Source organism: Sceloporus occidentalis, unplaced genomic scaffold (genome assembly GCF_023333645.1).
Source record: "Sceloporus occidentalis isolate IW3139 unplaced genomic scaffold, rSceOcc1.0.p SCAF_126, whole genome shotgun sequence".
NCBI classification, from domain to species: domain Eukaryota; kingdom Metazoa; phylum Chordata; class Lepidosauria; order Squamata; family Phrynosomatidae; genus Sceloporus; species Sceloporus occidentalis.
This window is the reverse complement of record NW_028317106.1, coordinates 2,024,492-2,048,499: the sequence shown is the minus strand read 5'-3', so window position 1 is coordinate 2,048,499 and position 24,008 is coordinate 2,024,492. Positions and strand designations below refer to the sequence as shown.

Sequence of the window (24,008 nt, the reverse complement as noted above, 5' to 3'; positions counted from 1 at the left end):
ATGTATTCTGCTTCTTTTCTTTTCTCTGGCCTGTAGAGTGTGAGCTCTTGAGACCTGCGCTCTAATTTCCTAACAGATTGTACCTCACTGTCCTTGATTCTTTTCTCTTGCCCACACCAAACAAAATGTATCCTGTATCGTCTTTGATGGACCCAGAGCCTGTGGGTCAATCCATCAAATTCAAGCAAAAATATTTCAGGGTGGTTTTTTTTGTCTCGAAAATTCTTAAATTGCAGAAGGGTGTGGAAGTAACTCCCTTCCTGGGGCCTCTTTACGTTGATTCAAAGCAGATGTGGTTTTAAGAGAAATTTGAACAAGGGCAATGTAGGAGAACATCTTCAAACATGGCCAGGTCTCCAGGAAGAGACCCACCATAGGAATGTGGACCAAACCATTTCATTACCAGCCCAATAACTGCTATCTCCAATCACACCTGCCCCAGGCTGGCTCATTCCTCTACATGATGGGGTGTTAGATTGTATTTTAGGAAAAATGTAGGAGCCATTTAAACATATTTAGGAGTAAAATAGGGTTTTTTTGGTAGGGGCCAAAAACAAGGTTTGGCCATAACTGTCCAAAAAATCAGCTTGGTTCAAAGTCTTCAATTAGCAGCAACAGATTATTTTGTTTAATAAAAAAAACCCGTAGAGTGTTTATTCTGAGCCAAATTGAATGAAATTCCTAATTTTAGACTCTGATATTTAAATTTAGAAACTCTCGGAGTTATAGGGAAAGTCGCCGGGTCGCTCGGGGGTGAGTTTATTTAAATCGGACGGATATCCCTGTATTGTTGTATCTATACGTGCCTTAAAGATGGGTTTGCTGCTCATTTAAACAATAGCCCAAGGAGATTGATAAATTACTAGGAGAATTGTAGTAATGTAAACAGTATTCCGATGGGAAAAGCCGACTTGTGGCCTTCTGTGCAAATTACGTGTCGGGCAGGTAGTGGGCTACTTTTTTTAGCATAGTACAGATATTTGCGGGTAGATGCTCAGCCGCAGAGTGTATGTTACGTGATCCTACGGCGTCTATTTACTAAACAGCAAAAGCACGGAAAGGGAATCCCATTCGCCTGCCTGAAAATAACACGGCCATACCTCCTTAAATATTAACCGTTTAATGGCCCATCGTGCAGATCCCATGTGGTGATTCACCAAATATGTTACCCAAACGGCTCTAATACCGGCCCTTGTGGACATCTTGAGTTTCCATTCTTTAAAAATACAGTTCTTTCAGTCACCTGCATTCAAGCAGGGATATCAGCCATAACATACTGGGAGCAAAGGAACCAACTGGAAGTCTTACATATGATCACAGCAGTGCCATAATGTGTGACCCTGAGAATCTGCCCTGTCACCCTGAGACTGTTAGATTGGGGCAAAAACCGTGAGACTCGGGGTTGCAAAATCACAGAATGCATTGCAATGTGTTTGGCATTCACACAGTTAATACATTTAAACCTATTGATTCCAAAAAAAAAACCGATTTCTTAATCAGTACTATGGAGAATCCTGCCCACTGCACGATAACTCACATGGGATGAGCCCTTTAACTCCATTGGTTGCCATGGTGACAAGGACACTTCTAAGACTCCGAACAAGAATCACCTTTAATGGATAACAAACGGCTAACTCCTTGTGTGCAGAGAAACTTCAGCTCTGGGCTCTAGCTCTGCTCTTGGATTTGCCCTGATTAATCACGTGTCATTACTGCCCCCCGCACACATCCCCAGTGGCCCCGGGCCCCTCCATTCCTGCCCAGTCTTGTCTCTCTCATCCCCCGGCTCGTCTCTCCCTGGGATCTCTAACTTTGGTTGCTAAGAAGAGCGCGTCCATGGCAACCAGGCTCACCGAGTCAGCCCCGCCTGTGGTCACCGCCTCCTACTTTCCTATTGGCTGCGTGGCAGATGATTCCAGCCTCTCACTGATGGGGCATAGATGTGAATGGCCGGCGGGGCTGCCACTCTGGGTTCATCATAAGGCGGGGACACTGTCGGCACCAGGTTGGAGTGCAGGGATGCTCAGAGCCGGGGACAGCACCTGATACTGCAACCTACCTGCCACCTGCCCCTATCTGCCTCTTGTCTGCCTCACAGACACCCACCTGCCCCTGCCTGCAGGTGAGTCTCCCAATGCAAGAGTAACAGAATGTACACAATGTGAGTGACTGAGTAAATACATGCGAATGAATTAATATACAGAATGCGAATTAATGAATATATAGAATGTGAGTGAATTAATATATAGAATGTGAGTGAATTAATGAATACATAGAATGTGAATTAATATATATATATATATATGTGTGTGTGTACAAAATAGAGGTTTTACCAATTATGAACACCAACAACATGCTTAAAACATGCTTATTTTCTGTTCAGAATAATTTGTTTAATTGTAATAAACTCCCGAAAGCTTGTCATTCCAAAATTCTGAAAAAGGTATCACAAGATACTTATTTAATCTGTTATTTTATATATATATATATATATATATATATATATATATATATCAAATCGGTGTACCCCATCCCGTGCTGTTATATTATTTGCTTGCTTGTACTGGATACAAATGGTTATTTTAATTATTTTATTTCTATTTCTATTATTCCATAATTTTTTCACTGTTTATATATTAGATTTCCCCCAAAAATACAAGAATGTATTAAATGTTTTTTTTTGTTAAATGATGGTCATAAGAAGTGTGTTTTATCGTCAATATATCGAGAGGCGAACTATGAACCTATGTGCAATATGGTTTCACTAAAAGCGACCAGCAATACATTTATACACTTTTTATACCTATATATATTTTCAGAATCACTATCTTTAATTTATGCAAATTATATGATAGGAGAACATTTTTATGTATTGATCAATGAAGTGATGTCAGAAAATATTGTAAGATGTGTTACATCATCAATGTATCAAGGAGAAGACTATCCATATTATCTCCCAATTATTGTTTCTGATATTACATTGTGGAGAAGATGTTTTAAGATTAAAAAGATCCTTAAACTTTCCTTGTATCCTAATGTGCTTTTTGTTTTTATATATTTATATATTATTGCCTACAGAATACATTGTTGTCCTATTGGGGTTGACCTCAGTCAAGGAACCGGACCCTTAAATAGCTAAGATGTAATATAATAAACCATTAGCACGTTCCGGGCAGGTTTCTGGCCCTGGGTTTGGACGCCGTATATGAATCCTGACCACATATATACATATGTATGTGCGCATGTATTACAGTCTTCTCTTGTCTACCATTAGACTGTGAATGTTGTAAGGGCAGTAAGTATGTGTTTGTTTGAGATAAGAGTGTTTATCGTTGCAACAAATTGTCTGTGGTAAGTCTTGGTGAAGCTGCAGAACAAAAGGTCTCGTGGGTCTCAGTATGTGAACCCTGGAGACAGAATAGACTACAGCGAGAGAAGCTCACCTTACCCATTATCAGCGGTTACATAGAGCGGACACGCTAACTCATGTATAAGTGTAGCTATCACTTAACGGGGAGGACGGCCCTCTTCCAGCCCATTATGTTGTATAGATGCTATACATTCGAAATAAATGGTTGGGGTGGAGGGCATTGGTGTTGAGGCCGTCTCGAATTACAGTTACTTTAAAGGAGTCGGCGCTCTGCTCAATGTGTTTGGCCAGAAACTCCTGTATATCACCTTCCATATCACTGTGGTAACCATCCCAGAACGACTGATTGTCCTTGCAGAGATCCCGCTTATGAAAAGTAAATGTAACTGCATTGAAGTTGATACAATGTTTCTCTCCCTGTAAACAGGAATCTTGTTATATGGTGAGCGCCGAACATGGAACTGTTAGGCACAACACTAACCGCTACCTATGCTCGACCAAGACCAACACCTACTAATTTTCTGCCGGCCATTTCCACCATGGCATCAAGTTATAAGAATCGATTCCCTAACTATTCCCTAAGCCATAGCCTGAGTCTTCCTTGGCGGCCAAGCACATATTACAAGGTAGCATCTGCTTCCCCAACGCTGGCTCCGCTCTCCAAGAGCTCCCCAGGTTTAGGTCCTGCCCAAATCATCCCCTTCCCATCCAACAGAACGGCTCTTTTCACCAGATATACTCCCGACGACTGGTATAAATCCAATCAGCAAAATTATCGGGAATCCGAGTCTTCCAGGCGCAGTGCGGAGAGGCTAAGACTTGACACCAGTCGGCTGATTCAAGACAAGGAACAGAGGACAAGGAAGATTCAGAATGACACCAGTAAAGATTTGGGGGAACGGGTAAATGACATTGCCTTTTGGAAATCGGAAATCGTTCATGAGATCGACCAGATGATTGGGGAGACTAACGCCCTCTCCGAAGTCAAGAGGAGGCTGGAAAGAGCGTTGGCCGAGACAGAAGGACCACTACAGGTACCCATATATAAGGTCTTTGAGAAGATGTGTCCTGTATCCCTTAAAATATATATATTACCATTATCCCAAAATATCCACCCTCGTGGCATGTCCTACGTCCTGCAAAGGGTTTCCCAAAAGCAATTCTTCCCTTCCACTACTTTGTAGTTGGCTGAAGCCCAGAGGTGTCTATTTAAAGCATTGACATATCTAATATCCAGAACGGGGGTAACACCAAGTGAGTCCACGGAGGGAAGTCTAGATATTGTTTGGAAAAGCTCGATTGTAAACAAAGGGAAGCTTTAACATCAGACACAGTTAATCCAATATGTTTTATCTCCGTCTAGAGGTGGGGCCACCAGGTGTGAATTACCGCATACAGTTACTTTTGTTAATCCCCAGTAGGTTGGCAGAGGGAACGCAAATGTAACAATAGTCCACCTTCAGCGGGTTGAAATGCAAAGTGTACACCCAGGGCAACCATAATATATATATATATAATATATTTATTAAGTAGAAAAAAAGCAGACTTTCAGTTTCTCTGTTCCCAGGAACATTGGTCGTTATATATATATCAGATGCGTCACCTATAGATCTCCTTATAGGTCTCCTATAGGTACCAAGGCCTTCTGCAAGGTCAAAATGTCTTCATATTTCTTAGAGAAAGAACTATGTTAAATATAACATTTTTCATAAGCTTCTTATATTAATGCTATATACTATACTTTGCTTTTTCTAATTTCTTCAGTTTATATAATTTTATGATGATATATATATTTTTTCTATGGCCTTGTATCTCAAGTAGATGAATGTCGGGATTATCCAGGTTACTTTTATTCACTGTTTAAAGCGCAGCCCTGCTAACGCTCACATGACCAAACCGTTTCCTTAAAGTGACACTCATTCCGATCACATGTGATGACCGAGTTCTGATTCCAGCCACAAATTATGTAATTTTTGGTTTTTTGCCAGACCCAGGCTGTATCTCAGGCAGCAATTGTTTGAAACTTTTCATCTCACAGACATAGATATTTTTTCCCATCTGGATCAAAAATGTTAACTTCTTGGAGATATTCACAGGGCTCTTCATAATGCAGAGTGAAGTTGGTGAGACCAAATGTTTAGTACTACCCCCTTGCAACCCGCAGTTTAGTGAATAAACCCCCACAGTGCTCTGATTCTTGGTAATTCAGATTAAGGAGACTCCCTATAAACCGCGACAGACCCTGGTCTGAGATCAGAACTTTAAAGCTAATTAATATTTAGTCTTGGGGTTCTAGGGTTCTAGGTCCTTATATTCTCCTCTTATAGTACTGCGTGCCCTTTAATAAGAAAACACTTATATTATACAACTTCTCTGGCACGCTTTGTGTTAACTACGATCTAAAAGGCTTGACACAGATCTATAGCGCTAAGGTAAACGGGTTAGTTGTTAAATACATGTAATTAATCCCGTACACATTGAGTGCATTCTCGGACAGCACAATTAGCAGACCCGGTTAATGAACATTTTGGATGAGCCCAGGAGTATTGGGTTTCATCTCAAACATCTCCGGCCGAATCTGTGCCTTACGCCCGGTAAACAGAGTAGCCAGGATATCGTCTAACACACCCCAGGCAGAGCCGGGGAACAATACACGTTACAGCTCCGGCACCGGTTGCTACAAACACTGGGAGGTCTGGGGATTGCTCGGCGTACCGGCAGTCAGTCGCATGCGGTTACACTGTAACAATGTGACTCGTTTATATTCCGGGGGATCTGTAAACTAGGCTGGCGTTACCCGGAATTACCCATAACTGAGCTGCGCACACAAAAATAATGTAACAATAATGTCAGATATGGTTAATTCTGTGTAATCAGACCCCTCCACCCCCCCTTCTTATCTCAATATTATCTATTTCTCATTTTTTTAGCCATAGTCAGAGCTCCTTTCCTTCATACTATCCGTTAACTCCTTAACTCTTCTCTGCCTTACTCTTTTCTCTTACCTCCACTTCATGTTATACAATGTTACCCTGTGCTTTTATCTCACTCCATCCTAAAATGTACTCTTCTCTCCGCTTCATACTAAACTAAGCCTTTATTTCAGCCCGCTGTACACTTTGCCCTTTACCGTGGCTTGATGTCCTTATTTGCCCTCTTCCTTGCTGCCTGGTCTCCGACTGGGGGGCCAGTGATGGTATATTAGATTTGGTAAACTATACGTAGCGCTATGCAATGGGTCAGAGGTCCCAAAACATGTATTCACATGAGGAGATACTCCCACCACTCTCAGCAGTGATTTGCCCTTAAGTCTCGATTCACTTAGCCAGGTGCTCCCATCGCTAAGTTCAACCTCGGAGCAAAAAAATGCACCAATTTCTTCTTGCCTTTTCTATAATTTCATGATTTGTTTGCGGGGAATTCTTTCAGGTCGCTCAGGAGTGTCTCTATCACCGGGAGAAGAGGATGTCCATAGACCTTGTACACGATGATGTAGAAAAGCAGCTTCTGCAGGTGAGCGGATCTATTCTAAAACGACGAAAATGTCCTTCAATAGCTACTGAACATTCAACACTTAGAAGACAGGTATAAGGCAGAGTCTGTGTAATCTGTCTTACGAAGTTCTTTTTGGAATCTCTGCAAAAAGCTGACATGGGACCTTTATAGTTAGAAGATAGATTTCATAGACAGCAGTGAGAGCAGTTAAAATGTGGAATCCACGACAACTGAAGAAGAATTAACTGCTCCTAAAAATGTTTGAATCCCATTAACCCTTCTTGCACATCTGCATTGGGCAGGAGGTGGACTGCATCAAGTCCTGCCAAGAAAGGATGAGAAGGCACCTGGAGAAGACAACGGCACAGCTCGCGTAAGGCGTCTTATTTTATTGCTTGTTTTATCGTGCAAATACAGAAAATTGGACAAGGCTCTGCAAATCGCAGGCTCTGTGGCCGTGTTTTACCGCCTCAGGGAGTATAATTATTGTTTTTAGAATCGAATTATCTTCAAGGTCTTGAGTGTCACTTGTTTTCCAGGTTTCCCCAACGAGTTTTCTTTCTTATAGTTCCAACAGAGCAGCCCAGCACGAGCTCGAAAGAGATATAGGTGACAAGCAAATGGCCTACCGCATAGACGACAAGTGTCAGAACCTCAGGAACACCTCGGAAGGCATCGGGTATTACCGAGGCGTGGAGCGTATCGATGCAACGTAAGTCAGTCTGTATCTCTGTCTCTTAAATCTCCTTGGAACTGTCTGAAAAAAATGAATGAATCCATCGGACCTCCTGACTATCCTCTGTCTCTTCTAGGATCTCAGTCCCGGAGTCGTGGGCAAAGTTTAGCGATGACAACATCCTGAGGTCACAGAGCGAGCGGGCGGCATCAGCCAAGCTCAGAGAGGACGTGGAGAATCTTCTCAATGTGACCTCCAACGAGATGTGGAGTCAGTTCAATGTCGTCAACGTCATGTTCACCAACCGTATCTCCGAGACGGCTGACACCAAGAACAAGCTGCAGAGTCACCTCGCTAAGGTAAAGAAGTGGTCCAAAGAAGTGGCCGGGTTTAGCAGACATGCCACAGCGCTCAGTTTTGTTTTGGTGGAGTTAAAAAACAAAAGCTTTTCAATCACTGTGCCCTCTCCATACTGTGAACCAGGCGTAAAGGTGCAAAAGTTAGGTTTTAGTATCCTGCGGAAGTTACGTTATTCATTAAAGCTGATAGATTCCTTTTCCGTAGACGCTCCAGGAAATCTTCCAGACAGAGATGACAATCGAAGCCATCAAAAAAGCCATCAAGGATAAAATCGGTCCCATGAAAGTGGCCCAGACACGGCTCGACGAGCGTACCAGACGCCCCAATGTGGAACTGTGCCGGGACATCGCGCAGATTCGGTAAGGTTAGGCGTAATAAGCCCCATTGTGGGTATTGAGAGTTCTCTATGGGGAGTTAATCACCTTGAGTTGCCCAGTATGACCTTGTGTGACCTTTAGGTTCCAAGACACCACCTGCTCTACGCTGATGTGTAGTGTCTTTGTGATTCGTAACGCTCCATGTTGACTTCTCCTGCTGTTTTCTTATTTTCTCAAACTTCTCCTTCTCAGCCTCGTTCACGAAGTCCAAGAGATAGACGACGCCATTCAGGTCCTGCAGCAACGTCTACGGGAAGCTGAGGACACCCTGCAGATGCTGGTCCATACCAAGGCCAACCTGGAACATGATCTGTCCCTCAAGGCCAACAGCCTTTTCATTGACCAGGAGAAATGTATGGGCATGAGGAAAAGCTTCCCCAGCACACCTCGACTGGTCGGCTACACGTAAACCCCCCCAAAATCTAATTGTGTACTTTTTTTAAAAAAAATATCCCCCGGTTAGAATCGTTACTCACCTGCTGTGTCGTGTGGTTTTATTAGTGCACAAACCCTAAAATTACATTGAATAAAAAGTGGACGTTTTACGGACTAAGTAAAAGTTTTTCTCATTGAGTGAGATGTTCCGCGTTTAATTATAATAAATCACGCTGCCTGACTCATAGAAGATATATAGATCGCCCAGCGGTTCGGCCCCCGTCTAGTCTGCCTGTTTTTCCTCCTATAAAGACTTAAACCTTAATCAGTCGTTGGTCTAGTTCAGGAGTTGTATGCCTGCCCCATGTATGTTTAAATTCCCACCTGTATTGGCCTCTACCACGTCTGCTGGGAGGCTGTCTCACTTACCTACTACCCTCTCAATAAAGTAAAACTTCCTTCCATTCCATCTCAGCCTCCGACCCTCTAGTGTTAGATTCCGGTCCTCCTTTATGTATTTAAATGTCTCCCCCCCCCCCCCCCCTCTCTTCTCCCCCAAGCCGGACTTTATTATTATTCATTTATTTTATATAGCGCCATCATATTCCGTAGCGCTGTATATTGACATATTGAGATCCTTTAGTCTTTCCTGATCATGTGTATCCTGCAAACCATTCATCATTTCATAACTTCATAACGCCAGCATGGTGACATCATAGCATTTAAAGCCGTAGGGGCCACGCTTCGCATTCATGTTCCACTCCTCCCCATCGCTGTAAAATAAAGTACATTTAAACAGCCGTCACGGACGGGATTACTAGCAGGACTCCTGGAGCCCGTTACAGGGCGTCTCATCTATTACAGGACAGGGTTTTTTTTTTATTTGGCTGGTATTTCTGCGAGTGGAAACTTTGTGTCGCTAAATAGATCAGCCCGGCCTGCGCTAATGACGGGGTTAACTCTTTCAGTGACCGGTGTGGCTTTTTAACGGGCCACATAGCGAATGGGGCGTATGTGTCATGATACCGCGTGTACAATGTAGCTGGGTTATTTCATTATTGCAGATCTTTTATTTTTCTTTATTAAATTTGCTGACTAAGCGAATTAATTAATAAGTAAATAAAGTAAAGTCATTAAATGGAATTAATATATGTCATCAGGAGAACTTCTAACTCCTATTAGAGGGAGTGTTGAATCTGGAAAAAAAATCATGTTTTAGTCGATTTTCTATTTTTACATTTTCTTTTTAAACAGGGTTTTTTTCCGCCTGCTCATTGGGAGCTCTTATTATATGAACTTGTTCCGTGCCCCGATATAAGGTTCTATCGCCCTGTATGGTCTGCTAAACGCTCTTGCGTGGCCCTTGAAACTTTGGGGCTGTACAAAAGATTTTGGGTAGCTGCGGAAGGGATGATTTTCAGGGCGAAGGGGCAGATTTTTGGGATGATGGGGCAGTTTTGTCTACTTATAATGAATTAAGAAAGCAAAAAACACGCAATCAGTTATTTTTGTATTAATCATGTTACTAAAATGTTACAAAGTAACTGTTGCCAAATTGTAACAATTGTATTGTTGGTTAATGCTGAGTAATAGGCTCCTCCCCCTACGTCGCAGGTCTTCGGGGGTCTGGATCTCCGCGTCCATAAGGCCCTGATGTTTTATCTCTTACTGATACCGTCATTTCCTGAATTCTAACCGTTGGGAGCACCCCTCTGACGTGAAGAGGGATAAAGCGGCCATCGTCCTAATCTGAGGATAAGCCCTTTAACTGAAGTGAGGTCTTTAAGGCATCAGCCCGCTGAATCCGTTCAGGAAGGAAGGGAGATTGATGGCATTAGATATCACTAATGGTCTGGTGACGAACCCCGTGACTGTCGGAATGGAGGAAAGCTCCTCTGCAGGCATCATACCTGATACAATGTAGGAGGTAAAAGTGCTAGAGGTCTCGGGATGGTACACTGGAAGCGGTCTAAACCCATCTCGATAACCGTCTATTCAATAGCTGTTCACAACCCCAACCATCTTGTTTAAATCTCTCCTATATTGTCATGTGGTAGATAAGGGGAACAGCCTCCTAGCAGAAGTGGTAGAGGGTAAAACAGTGAGGGTATTAAACATGCATGGGATAGACATACGGCTCCTGAATCTGAGTCATCAGTGATGTCATTTGTTCCGTCACTAATCGTCGTGGTCAGGCTCCGTGCAGCTTACAGGGGATGCCCTTCTACGTGTTCTCTAATTAGGGTTATTTTTAAACACAATTTTAACTGATCCAGTCTAATTATTGCTTCGGTGCCTGTGTCACTTTATACACAATACTGTGTTTTCTATTACTAACTATTGAGATAAGATAGACAACGTAACCACGTAGGTGCCTCGGTACCGGTGTGTACGAAAAGCTGCCATTTTTATGGATACAATTAAAATATCCTTTTAATATTCTGGTTGAATTGATTTTAATACATCATAGATGTTACGTTCCATTCGCATTGCAGCCCTCTGCAACTGCGGGGGTTAACACAGGTTACATTCCTGTATTGGTGTAATATGTTACCCCTTAGCGTGTGCGAGCCATGTGATTGCCATCACTGCATGACATCGGTTTACCAGCTGGGGGTAGAACAGGTAACCTCCAGCATTCCAGCAACTGCGGACTGCCATTCCCATCATGCCCAACCGGAATCCTAGCTATACTACAGCCGCAGATGGTTGTTCGTTGTAAATTCTTGCCCTGCGGAGTTCAATGCCACGTCTGAAGGGAATCTCTGTGTTCAGGAATTTGCCCCACTGAGTTTATGGAGCGGCTCCTACTGAGTTCGCTAAAGAAACAGAGTTCCCTTTAACCTAAATTCCACCACCGATTCCAGGAACTCTTTTCCAGGAACTCTGCAGCGTCCGTGCTAAATTCAGCCCAATTATAGATGGCTAAAATTTGGGGACTACTTGAGGACCCCAGGGGCCAGGGCTTCTATGGTATTTCTCTGTTAGCACCAGTTGTAAAAATTAATAATAATAATAACAATAAGCGTGAAAACGCTAAAAAGGAGAAAATTTGCGAAAAAAATAAAAAAGAAGAACTTTTTTCTCACCGAATGTTCTTAATGTTATTCATGTGAAGTTTCGCTGCTAGCTTCGAAACTCAAACCACAAACAAGCGGATAACCGCAGCCTCGGAGCTCGCAAGACGTTGGGAAGTCACATGGACGGCTTCCCCGCTTCATTGTGATTTCACCCCGTCCAGCAGGTGAGTCACGTTACCAGCCGGGGTCCGTGTGATGCGATCGCCCTGCAAGGGTCCTCCGCCCTGCATCCTCCTCCTCAACGACATAACGGAGATCACAATCCGTAAGTCTGAACAACACACAATACTGACCCGCAAGCAGGTGTGGGCCGCGTATAAAGATAAGAGGTTCTTTCACTCTCTGTGGTGGCAACGTGACATCAGAAGAAAGGACCCCTGAGGTTTTTGTAGGCTATGTGATGGTACGTTGATAACTTTTTTGGTATTTCCAGGTTTCACAAGTGCCTAAAACAGCGGGGCAGATGTGTAATTGATGGTGGTAAGTGTGAAGCCCCTGGTGTAACAATAAAGGCTTATGGGGTACAGGCATCGCTCCCTTCCGACTAGAGGTGAGGAAGTCAGCCATGATTCTGTCCCACCTCCCGAGCCTGCCAGTAGAAGACCCATCTTTTGGATACCAGGGTCCTCATAAGGATTCTTCACGCGAGGACCCCAAAAAAGAACGAAAGGAGGCATTTTTAGCCAGTTTGCACTCAACATCCCCCAATGAGTCACGAAAAGTTGGCGCCAGATCACCAGGGGTCGGCACCAACATTGCTCATGGTGGACATTCAGTGGGGTCTGTGGTGGACAATTGAATGAGGGACCTTCACAAACCTTGCCACGCTCACTGGTGTCCTCGTACGGACAACTCGCCTATCCCTGCACATCCCCCAACTTAGAAGATTTAAGGAAGGGACCCCTGATCCTTCTCAACTTCCACCATTACTGGAGTCGGAGAAGAAGACATAAAAAGACCCAAGATACTTGGTCACCATTCAAACTCCGGTACAGACAGCAAACCCTCACTGGAACAAAGTTATGGAGATCTAGATACTTTTTATGAGGACTGTAGATACATAATAACAGCTCAAACATAAATAAGAGGGGTGACTACATGCATTAAGATCCAAGGACGAAACCAACAACATGGCCTTCAGAGGTGTCTACTTTGTCTACTTTGCTTCCAAACTCCTTATAGTGGAACAGCCTCCCAGCAGAAGTGGGAGAGGGTAATACAGTGAGGATATTAAGCATGCATGGGATAGACATACGGCTCCTGAATCTAAGACGAGACCAACGACTGATTAAGGTCTGAGTCTTTACAAAAAGTGGGCTGACTAGACGGGCCGTGGGGGCCGATCTGCCGGGACGTTCTGGATTATCCAGTGAATTTCTTGACCTGCCGATACCCTCCCAGGGCTGAGTGGATCAGGATGATTACTTGACGTTGGGTGTGGATCAGCGTAATGGTTTCAGTGAATGAGCAATTCAGAAATTAACTCAAATCCGCCTTTATCTGCAGGACTTTTGTCCCATTTTGTCATCTCGTCTGCGCCTCGCATTTAAGAAAACAAACGATCTGGATTAGGTTAAGAGGATAACAATTAGCCAAAAAGTCAGTTTGTTATCGTGGTGGAACGTGGTGGGACGTGGCCGGCCGCGGTCCGCAGAGGTTCATGCGCCTGAGGCTCCGTCTCGCTAAATACAGATTGAAACCCCCGGACGGCCCCTAAACCCATTAACAATCAGCGCATTATTTCACACCAGAGGATCCGGGGGCCGCAGGGGGACAATCATTTTAAGAGTATGAAACTCTACTCCAAACCCTGACAAGACCGCCAGGGGTCTCGTGTAACGGGGGGGGGCAAATACCCTGCCAGCTAATGTATGAAATGCTTGCATTAATGCTCCGGGACCCCCTGTAATAAAAACCTTGGGTTTTAGGGGCTTTTATTCAGCAGCAGGATAGAGCCAAGGGTTGTGTACTTTTTTGTTTCCACGGGGGTTGTTGGCTGAATGTGATAGGAGTTGACAGAGTGGGGGAGCAGAGTTTGCAGGAATACAGTGGGAGTTGCAGTTCCCAGCAGCTGGTTGGTTTGTCTGTGTGAACATGATGGGGTTTGTAGTCCGCAGCAGGCTGGCTGAGGGTGCTGGGAATGTCACTTCACAGCAGCAGGGTAGGCAGGGTAGTAGTTTTTGGCTGTGCAAGCATAATAGGAGTTGTAGATTCCGTTTGTTGCAATACCAGAGCTTGTGTTGGTTTGGAAGGGAGTTTCCAGAGCCTCGCACCTTGCTTCTCCTGCCTGAGCGTGATGGGAGTTGCAGTGCACGGCAGCCGGAATGTCAGGATGATCTATGGGCTGTGGGTGTGAGGCTGGGTAGTAAGCCGGGTCACTCTGGGTGTGTGTGTGTGTGATTATGGTTACCATATAAATAAGGTTTTTTACTAGAGATGGATCCAAAAGTCACATTCCAAGCTGATCTGACACACAGAGAGGAGTGGTCAGGGCTGCTCTCCCCCCTCTCCACTGACTCTCCTTTTCTTATTTATAGAAATCCCAGCTCTCTGAGTGCCTGTGGCACACCCAGCCAACGTCAGGGGGCGTCCCTGCTATTAAAGGGGCACTTAAATGCTCCCCCACCTAACCTCAAATAACTCAGTCTGGGCACCCACTGGATATACACACAGCTTGGACCTGTACCCTGGGTGACACTCCGCACCCCCTGCAGCCTCACCTCCTTCCAAAACCTGCACTAAGTGAGTACAAAAAAACTGTCATTTATTTCTTTTTTGCAATTTTATTTTGGTGAAACTAAAATTTTAAAGTTTAATTTGTACCAGTGTGAAAAAATGTAACAAATGCAAATATATATGATTTTTTGTAAACATTCTGTATACAAGTAAACAAAGTAACATATGTTTACAGTGTTCTGTTTACTAATAAGTGGCTTTAACTGCAGTCCCTTTACTATAATGTGCCAGCACTGCAGAATGTGGGGGTTTAGCATTATCTACAAACCTTAGAAATTACAATTAACATTAAATGCGACAATTTGTAGAATTTGAGTTGTTCCTGATAGAGATCAGAAGCTGGTGAATTAGAATTATAAGAACTAATATTATTATTATTATTATTATTATTATGATTATTGCTTGGAGGCTCTGGCATTTAAAACCCTCGCTGATGAGATGTAAAATGATCTGGGTGTGACATTGAGCCAGACCATAATGCACATAACGGTTCCCAGACCCTGGGGGTAACTTCTGCATTGCATTTATTCTAGGTCTGTGCTATGAATTACATTTTTAGGTAGAAATGTAGGATTATTATCATGTTATTGTCATTTTGGGGTATGGCGATTATATTTTGGATAACTTCTGGTAGGAAATGGAGATCACAAAAAATGTATGCAATTTTTTGCACTTTTGTAATTTATGGATTTGAATATAATGTGTGCTTTGCATGTAAAATAATAATAGATAATATGATTTATTATCATTTTTACTGTGTATAGCATCACACACACACACAACCTGGTATATAAGAAAAAAATAATAATTTCATGTTAATTTATATTTTAAATTTTAAACTCTAAAATATCACTGCATTATAATCAGATAGAAATCCTTATAGAAAATCCATAAATAAATATTTATTTATAAGGAATAATGTATTCCACTAAATAGCCTATATATATTGGACCAAGTTATTATATATATTATTATATAATATATATGGTTTATAAGTCTGCTCTGAATTTTTGTTGGAAAGGAAATTATTTAGTGTTTTTTTTTTCTGTAAAATTAACAAAAATCCAAATTCCCTTCTTAAGGCCCCCTTAAACCCACAGGCTCATATTTCATACAGACTGCAGCTTTTTAGGAACTAAGAAAAAAAATCCTGATGTTTCTCATCAAAGAAACCAACCTAGTGTTCATATCAATTCCATATGGCATTCAAAGAAAAAAAAAAGAAAAGAAAATGTTTTTCCTTTATTAAAATGTTTCATGGAATGGGGATGGGCCAGATGTGGAGCTGCTGGGGCGGAATTCTGGGTGTGTGAGAGAGAAGACTTTATAACTGCCTGATTAACCCCTTTGCTGCTGTGAAGGGACTTTGCATATCTTGCAAAAAAAAATAAAATGTAAAAAATTGAACTATTTGCGTGACAGCGGAGAGGACAAATCAAATTAAAGATTGGAATTAACTTTTATGTAAAATAAATATATATATATATCTAAATATATAATTTTCTATACAAAAAAAAATATAAAAATATTTAAAAAATTTAAAAAATATATATATTTATATAAAAAATGTAAAATAGCCTGGTGCCCAGGCTCCCCCTACTGGCCAGTGGAAAGATGGTCATGTGCTGACACACCCATATCTGCTCCTAATCTTGTGATATACCCAGCTCCAGCTCTTACTCTCTGAGCAGTTGTTGGAGGGAGAAGATCTGGAATAGCAGAAGAAAATTGGATTTTAATCCGAAACAAGAAAGAACCTTGGATTGTAATTTCTCTCTCTTCCTTTAGGAACCCTCGAAACTTGATTGAAAATGCTTCTGCTTCTTCTGGGAATCATTATTCTGCACATTGCCGTCCTGGTACTGCTTTTCGTGTCAACCATAGTCAGTGTAAGTATGCTATGTGTGAGCAAATAAAGTGTTAATTAGATATAGGAAACCAAGCCTGTCTATATATTATCTTAAAGGAACTCAAATACACCTCTTCAGGTCTGTGACTGCTGTGTTTTATTCTTAGTAGCTTGCAGAGGGTTAATTTAATCTCCATATAACTTGGAGTAAACGCGTTTCGCTTCCTTTTAACATCATCTGCGGATTGGGTGGATGGTGGAAAAGTTACATGTATTTTTTTAGAAGAGGGGTTAATAATAGTAATTCCAGCTTTTAATTGGCCGTTCTATTGTTTTTATGTTTCTATATTAAATCGAAACAATGTATCTCAGACAGAACGATATCCATTATTTATAAACATCTATCAGGGGAGGGGAAAAAACACAATTCCAAATGTATCTATATAAGCCGGTAACTGCCCGTAAATAATATATGCCGCGCAGGCGCGTTAGTATGCCGTCCAGATGTGTGTTACACAGAAACACATTGTAACAGGAGAGGAGATGGGACAGGTGGTTGAATTTAATTTGGGGGGGGGGGGCGCGTTTGGGTAATGCGTGCACTGCAGCTGCGTTTGGAAACGCGTAAAGCGCCATCGCATGAAATTTAATAGGATTTCGGGCCAACAGCTGTCAGCCACTCGGATCCTCCGTCCAGATGTCTCCGATGTGTGAATGGGATTCCAATCAGACACCCCCAAACCTCTGGGAGACAGAGAGGGCTCTTTATTTAACCCGCTAGACTGCTAATGCCCTGCTAGACCGCTAATGCCCCTCGCCAGGGAGGAGAAGACTGAATACTCACAATTTAACCCCTTCTGCCCTACTGCAAACTTGCATTTATTAGTGAAAATTCTCCAAGTTTTGAATGTTGCTATGAAAGCAGCCGAGGATGTGATTGTTAATGAATGAGACACAGTAGACTGCATGAATAATACCAGGTTTAATAATAGTGCAGTATATGGGATAAGCGTCCTCCGATGTCTCGTTCTGGGGGTATTGATGGGGGCAGTAAGGGTTATGTGGCCTGTATTAACGTTTGCTTTACAGAGGGATTAGACCCACTAAATATATCTGTCCCGAGCGCTACCATTGGCAGTAAATACACCGATAGCTTCTAAATAGAATGTATAATTTATAATTTTGAGGTATGATCAACTTCAGCAGACTACAACTCCCATGATGCTCAGACAACCTGTTGGAACATGTTTGCCAGAGCAAGCAAATCAATTTTTACATACAGGTTGCTCTATGAGCGTCATGGGAGTTGTAGTCCAGAGAAGCCGGCATACGCGGGTTCCACAGTGTAATAAAGAATACGTTTGATTTAGAAACCATTAAAGGATCAGCCCATGGCTTGTGTATCTTCTTCGCTGGCATACATTGTGGCTGATGCCCTTCCACACCCAGCAGGAGCCACTTATTACGCATGGCGGACATAAGGCGGGGTATATCCAATAAGGCTGTCTGCAGAGGATAAAGGGTTAAGGTCATTAGAGAATAGTGGCCTTGTTTGTAACCTTATACCCTTGCCAGGTATGCAGCCGCCTGCCCACCCGCACATTCTTAGCTGGTCTTGATAGAGCAGAATGGGAGCATCACCAAATATTTTGGCTGCCCCTAAAGCACTACCGGAAAGGCTCGGCTCGGTATTAGGCTGCCCGCGTCAGACCCGACATGGGGTTATTCTGCTATGTCAAGGGGCCGTACGTGTGTTCTGTTGCCCTAACCCTGTGGACCCTCTCTTTCCTTTACCAGAGCTGGCTGGTGGGTAACAGCTATTCGGCGGACCTTTGGCAGAACTGCAGCGTGACAGCGACCAGTACGTGGCAATGCCTCACGGCCTCAAACAATGGTGAGTGATGGGTGCTGGGAGTGTTGGGTGTGCATGCGCAAGGACTCAACCAACCAGCCAATAAACCGTGTCTACAGACGGGTAGGAAAGGAGCCCGGCGACCACTTGGATCTCACTCCGTCTCTCTGGCCTTTCATATTCATAAATATAACTCGGATAAAAATAGAGTAAAGTCCAGCGAGCCGCGCACTCCTCCTCGGGTTACCGCTGGCGGAAGACCCTTTATCACATCTGCACGTTGGGTGGTAATTTGCCAGGGGCTGTTTTTAAGTGTGAAGCGACCCCGTGTGGTGAAACAGAAGTCCTGCAGTTAAAGTAAACCCTCATATACTGAGTTGAATCCAATCAGACAGGAATTAGAAGGAATTCATCTGATTAAAAATCCATAAAATGCAAATGAAAGCAAAGGGCAGCATATTTTATGATAGTCGCACAAACTAAATGCAGAACTTCGCGTTTAGTTTTAAAGCATAGGATCGTCCCCTTTTGTGACATCATCATGTGACCCAATATGCAAATGAGCCATTGTAATAGAGGTTGGTAATTTGAATATGGGGTAAATGTTCAAAAACCACAGAAGAAGGAAAAATCTCATCCTTAGTCCCGAAAGTGGAGATGTGAAATCCCTTAATCCACCAGGTGAAGAGGTCGAGAGGTCCATAAATGTAGTTTGTTCCCCGCAGTTACAATGTATCTGGTATTGCTTGTAGCTCTGTAGGCCTGTGCCGTAGAGACTCTTATCTGCAAATAGTCCTCGTTAGGTGGTGGAGGCCTCGGTGGGGTTAGTATACGTGACGTACTTTGTATAGACACCGAGACTCGCTTTATTTGCTCGGCTTTAATGCCTTTGGACATCGCTTGGGTTCCCACCCTGTTTGTAGGGCGTGTGTTGCGAAGCAGAATGAGAAGCAATGCCCGGGGAGGAATTAGAATGTCTAGCTGTGGCTATTGTTTGGAGAACGTTCTCTGAACCAAGCAGGGTTTTGCGTAACGTGTATTCATAGCTCATGAGGAAGACGGAGGAAGACGTGGACAGATTTTTTTCGATGGTGGGCACCTCCTTTCTTGCCCACCTTAGCACTAAAGGATTTGAGAGGACGAGAAGAATGACCCATTGAGTGCTAGATCCATTAACATGTTCACATACTTATCTAAAGGACCCAACATTCAGGAAACAATGCTGACACGTCGCAATCCTCTTGTGTACCAACGATAAAAGTGTGAATTATGGTGTAAAGTATCTTTTAAAAGTTAGGGACAGAGGTGCGTTTAGGGTTCATTCATGGTTTAAATGTCCCAAATCCCAAGACGTGAAGGGGTGAGCTCAGCGCCAACACAACAGGAGGCTCCAGCAATGACAGATTATACGATAAATAATTCAAGGCTTGGCTTTCTCCTGTCTGAAAAAGTCCTGGGCCTTCACCAACAAGATCTTCAGCGAACGATTCCAGGTTTATCTTACATGCCAGCCGATGTGCGGGTGTTCCGTGTGTTCTTGTGACGTTCTTGCTGCGCTTGTTGATAACTGAAAAATGAAAAAAATACAAAGAAAAAAGTAATATGGTATAATAAAAAAAAAAAGATCCTTTCTATTATTATCTATCTTATGCTGCAGAGCATTAAAGCCATTAAACCATCGAGAATCAATTCCTGGAGAACTGAGGTCTTTTGCCCAAACAGACCAAATTTATATATAAAAAAAGAAGTTAGACTTTACATTATCTACAAATTGGCTGGAGAGCAGTTCCCGAGTTTTCTATTAAGCTACAAATCTTGCAGCAACCGGTCCAAGGAACCCCCCAAAAGTTTTATCGATACAACATCACAGGATATTCTTCTACGTCTCATCATGGAGGATGAAGTAAAAGATGCCCGGGGGAAAAAAACCTCATCAAATAGTCTCTAGAGACAATCCTAGAAGACTTTTCAAGAAACCAAGAAAGCTCTCATTATATTTATGCCGTTGCTTAGATGTGAAGAGTGATGGTCCGGAGATTAAATCGATTTCCAACGACTCATAAAAGCCATTTATTGGTACCATGACATTAGAACCCTTCTGATAATAGCTTTGTGAGAAGAATTTATGGATGGGTTGTGCGAGTCGCCCCAGCACATGTAAAGCATCATATTCATTGGTAACCCTATGCATTACAGACTATAACGATTATTTCCGTTATGCTATACGCCATTAGCCTGCTTCCAGTCTAATAAATTAATAATTGCCTTTTCTTTCCCGTTTGCAGAGTGGCTCCAATCTGTCCAAGCCATGATGATTCTCTCCATTATCTTCAGCGTCCTGTCCCTCTTCCTCTTCTTCTGTCAGCTCTTCACGCTGACAAAGGGTGGACGATTCTACCTAACTGGAATCTTTCAGGTCCTCGCTGGTAAGTGACGCCTTTACACCCCAAACATTTTATCTGTGCCGTGGACTCCAAGCCACGGACTAGAGGCTAAGAAGTTTGTTAAGGAGGCTGAGGTTGGGCGACAGGTAGATGTTTGTGAAGTCCCTTAAGCCTTGGTGAGCCATGGGTTTAAGGCTTTTTAAGACTCAAAAGTTTTAATGAATACCAGAAATAATACTTCCTACTGAAAACGCTGTCCCATAATGATTGAAAACTGTATTAGACGTAGATACTGACGGCTGATGAAGGTCCACAGTGTGTCGGCAGCGAGATTAATCCCTATTCATTGACCGTTTAGAAGAGACCGCTGGCTGGGTTTGTGATGATTATCACCGTGCCCGGCTGTCACATAGCAGACTTGTGACTCATTCCAGGTTATTAATTCCACTTCTGTGTGTGGACACGGTCACGGTGGGTCATGCCAGCTCTTTACATGGCTGGAGGAGCAGGTTTTATAGAGAATCCATTTGCCCGCCCGTCTGTAACAAGAGGGCATTTCAAGGTCTTCTTCTAAAACCTGTCATTCCTGTACATCTAAAATAAGTCAGGCACAAAGAAATGAATTTTATTATTTGTGACCCTAGAATGGGGAAGAAGACTATAAAGTCCTTCAAAAAAACCTCTTCTGTCCTCCTAAAGCTCCTGTAGGAACTTAAAGTTTGCTTCTCAAAATCATCTTGAGTATCCCTGAGAAGGACCTTTTTGTATTTCTGATTATAATATTACCCTGTGATGTCATAAAACTATTTTTAAAGAGTATCAGCAGAACCCACAAGCATCTAGACGGCTTTTAATAAAAGGTTTATGCGTTACGGGAAGTTCCAGACCAAACACAGCAATCTGTAGGTGCCGCTGGCCAAGACCTTAAATATCGCCTTGTCATTCACGGAATTCTGTCGACGCGGCCGTTCTTGTTTGGGGCCGAGAAAGTGGGAGTTTTTGGGCGATACAGTAAAGTGACATTGTTCCCAAAATACCCACTTATGCACTTTCTGAGAACAATAGACCCTCTGTAGAGGATTCACTGGAGCCAGGAGATGTAGGTGTCCCGCAGAACGATGCGAACAAAGCTAAAAGGGGGCCGAGTACGTCACAGAATGAGCAGCACAAAGATGGGCTTGTAACCAAATAATAATAATTCAGAGGTTTATGGGAAAGATCCGATTTAATTTGTTTTTTTTTGGTGGGACCTGACAGGGTTAATTGTGAGCTGAGGCCATCATACGATTAGTAATAGTTTGTTTCTTTGTGAAATAATCACATTTTTGTATGTCCTTGTAACCTGGATCCACCCAGCAGCTGTGGAATTTTCCAAACCAGTCACAACGGTGATTTATGATTGGACCAGTGTGTCCATGACAACAGTTTCAGCCTATTAGAAAGTCCCTCCTCCCAAATGTTCCATTTTTTGTGTTCTCTATGGGGCGGTTTTCTGTAAAAGTTAACATAACTCTCCTTGTGTTTCCTTCAGCCTTGTGCGTGATGGCCGGCGCCTCCATTTTCACCGTGCGGCACCCAGAATGGCAGACGCAGGATGGAGCCGGCTATGGTTTCGCCTACATCCTGGCGTGGGTGGCGTTCCCCCTTGCCGCCGTTAGCGGCATCATATACATCATCTTGCGGAAACGCGAATAAACGCAGAACGGAATCGAAAACCGGGAAGAGTGAAACGTTGAAGACAAAGTCCAAAAGGGGAACCTAGAGATCCGAAACCAAACCATTATAACCTCCCTCACCAAAGAGAGAGTGGTGAGGGCAGGTTCCTGTGTCAATTAAAGATGTAAATAGTATCTCTACGGTTTAAAAACCTATTTATAACACTTTTTACATATATGTACATAGTATTGTTTGCTTATTTTGACCTCTAGTTTTCCGTAAGCTAAAAAAACAAAGTACTCGTCTGCTACAGAGTAGGATTTCTTTTGGCGTGGACAGCAATTTATAAACCAAAGTAAGATCAATTTTGTGTGCCTTACATCAAATACCAACAGTCTTAATCGATCAGACGTATGGAGTATGTGAACCAGAATGTGAACCATAAAGGGATAGGCTCCCTTCCCCCGAAAACAAAATGGCCGACGCTAATGCGAGAGAGGCATCAATAGCTGATTGGCTGTTTGGCACAAGGAGGGGACGCCACCTAGAGATGTTGAATGTTCTCCAGATCCGTACGTAGAGAGGGTAGGGACCTGGCGGGCATGTTTTATGAATAAATGCTGTAACTAATCAGTCTGAGTTGGTCAAAAGCCGCGGTGAAAGCGGGGGACGACGCCAAAGGAGAGGTGGCCTTCATAGATACCTTCTGACTACTGCGCTGACACTAAACCAAAAGTACTGTTAAACCTATGAAACATTCATCTTTTTTGGGGGGGGGATAATACAATCAAACCGCGTTTGATTTCATCTTCTAGGGCATTGTTGAGGAAAGCAGTATGTAGGTTAACCCCATCCCTTCCTGGGAACGGCGGCGAGACGTCCTGGACCTTAAATGACCGTAACGTTCGCCCGTCACCTTCTTTAAAGTCCTTCCTGGTGCGGAGGGACCTCCGAGCTGAAAGCCAAAGACCTTTTTTTTTATCGACTGGACTTATTACCGTAGACAATTTTTTTTTTTTTAAGAAAAAAAGCCTAAACTATACAGAATATAAAGATAATTTCTATTTTTTTTAAATCCCGGAGAGAGCGAGCGATTCTATTGGTCACCCTGCCGGGATTTTAAAAACTCAAAAAGTGTAGTGAACATATATATTTTTAAAATTTTATTTTAACCAATAGGCATGAATTATACACAAAAACCAAAGCGTAAACATATATATATATATGAGTATAAAAGAAAGTAGGGGAAATTGTTTACCAAATGTTTTTTTTTTTCCAAAAAAAAAGTAAGTTTTAAAGAAAGCGGTCGGACGTATCAATTGTAAATTATCTAGAGGTAGCTCCTTAAAACATAGGTTGAAGAGAGAAAAAAAATAAACAGTGGTGCTATTATTAATTTGTGATCCATTCCTTTTATTTTAACCTCTGTATAACTTCTCATCCAGTAACACTTTCTCTTTTTTTTTTTTTTTTTTGAAAATAAACAAAAATTGAAGACTCTGCATCGTCGGCTAAAATGAGTTCTATATGTGAGAATTTAATAATTAAAAAAAAACATGGCTGCTTAGAATATGGTGTGTTTACTGCGAGGCTGGCGGAGGTGCTGCGTTTTCATTGGTCGATTTCATTGTATCATTTTCTGGTTCAAAACAAGTTGGTTTTTTTTGGGGGGGGAGACAAGTCGTTATTATATTGTCTTGCTAGAAAAAAAAAATAGAATGTATCAGTCTTCCAGAGGGACCATCTGACTAATGAAAGCCTGCGAGGGGAAGGACTTTATTGGATGAATGGGACTTCA

General features: G+C 42.6%; 2 protein-coding genes across 2 annotated transcripts; both read left to right on the top strand.

The window, feature by feature from the left end:
- The first annotated feature begins 3,825 nt into the window (after window positions 1-3,825).
- On the top strand, window positions 3,826-8,687 carry LOC149281943 (tektin-3-like). Its single transcript, XM_089498904.1, has 7 exons — window positions 3,826-4,404; window positions 6,800-6,883; window positions 7,168-7,238; window positions 7,434-7,577; window positions 7,678-7,900; window positions 8,106-8,260; window positions 8,471-8,687. The coding sequence occupies exons 1-7, from the start codon at window positions 3,826-3,828 to the stop codon at window positions 8,685-8,687; spliced, it is 1,473 nt and encodes a 490-aa protein (XP_089355030.1).
- Window positions 8,688-16,280: 7,593 nt separating this feature from the next.
- LOC149281942 (peripheral myelin protein 22-like) lies at window positions 16,281-22,249 on the top strand. Its single transcript, XM_089498908.1, has 4 exons — window positions 16,281-16,358; window positions 18,116-18,212; window positions 20,456-20,596; window positions 22,086-22,249. The coding sequence occupies exons 1-4, from the start codon at window positions 16,281-16,283 to the stop codon at window positions 22,247-22,249; spliced, it is 480 nt and encodes a 159-aa protein (XP_089355034.1).
- The last annotated feature ends 1,759 nt before the right edge of the window (window positions 22,250-24,008 follow it).

Coding starts and splice junctions, on each gene's coding strand:
- LOC149281942 (XM_089498908.1), top strand. CDS start 16,281: ATGCTTCTGCTTCTTCTGGGAATCATTATTCTGCACATTGCCGTCCTG. Junction 16,359..18,115: donor TCGTGTCAACCATAGTCAGT/GTAAGTATGCTA, acceptor TTCCTTTACCAG/AGCTGGCTGGTGGGTAACAG. Junction 20,597..22,085: donor AATCTTTCAGGTCCTCGCTG/GTAAGTGACGCC, acceptor TGTTTCCTTCAG/CCTTGTGCGTGATGGCCGGC.
- LOC149281943 (XM_089498904.1), top strand. CDS start 3,826: ATGGAACTGTTAGGCACAACACTAACCGCTACCTATGCTCGACCAAGA. Junction 4,405..6,799: donor AGACAGAAGGACCACTACAG/GTACCCATATAT, acceptor GAATTCTTTCAG/GTCGCTCAGGAGTGTCTCTA. Junction 7,578..7,677: donor GTGGAGCGTATCGATGCAAC/GTAAGTCAGTCT, acceptor TGTCTCTTCTAG/GATCTCAGTCCCGGAGTCGT.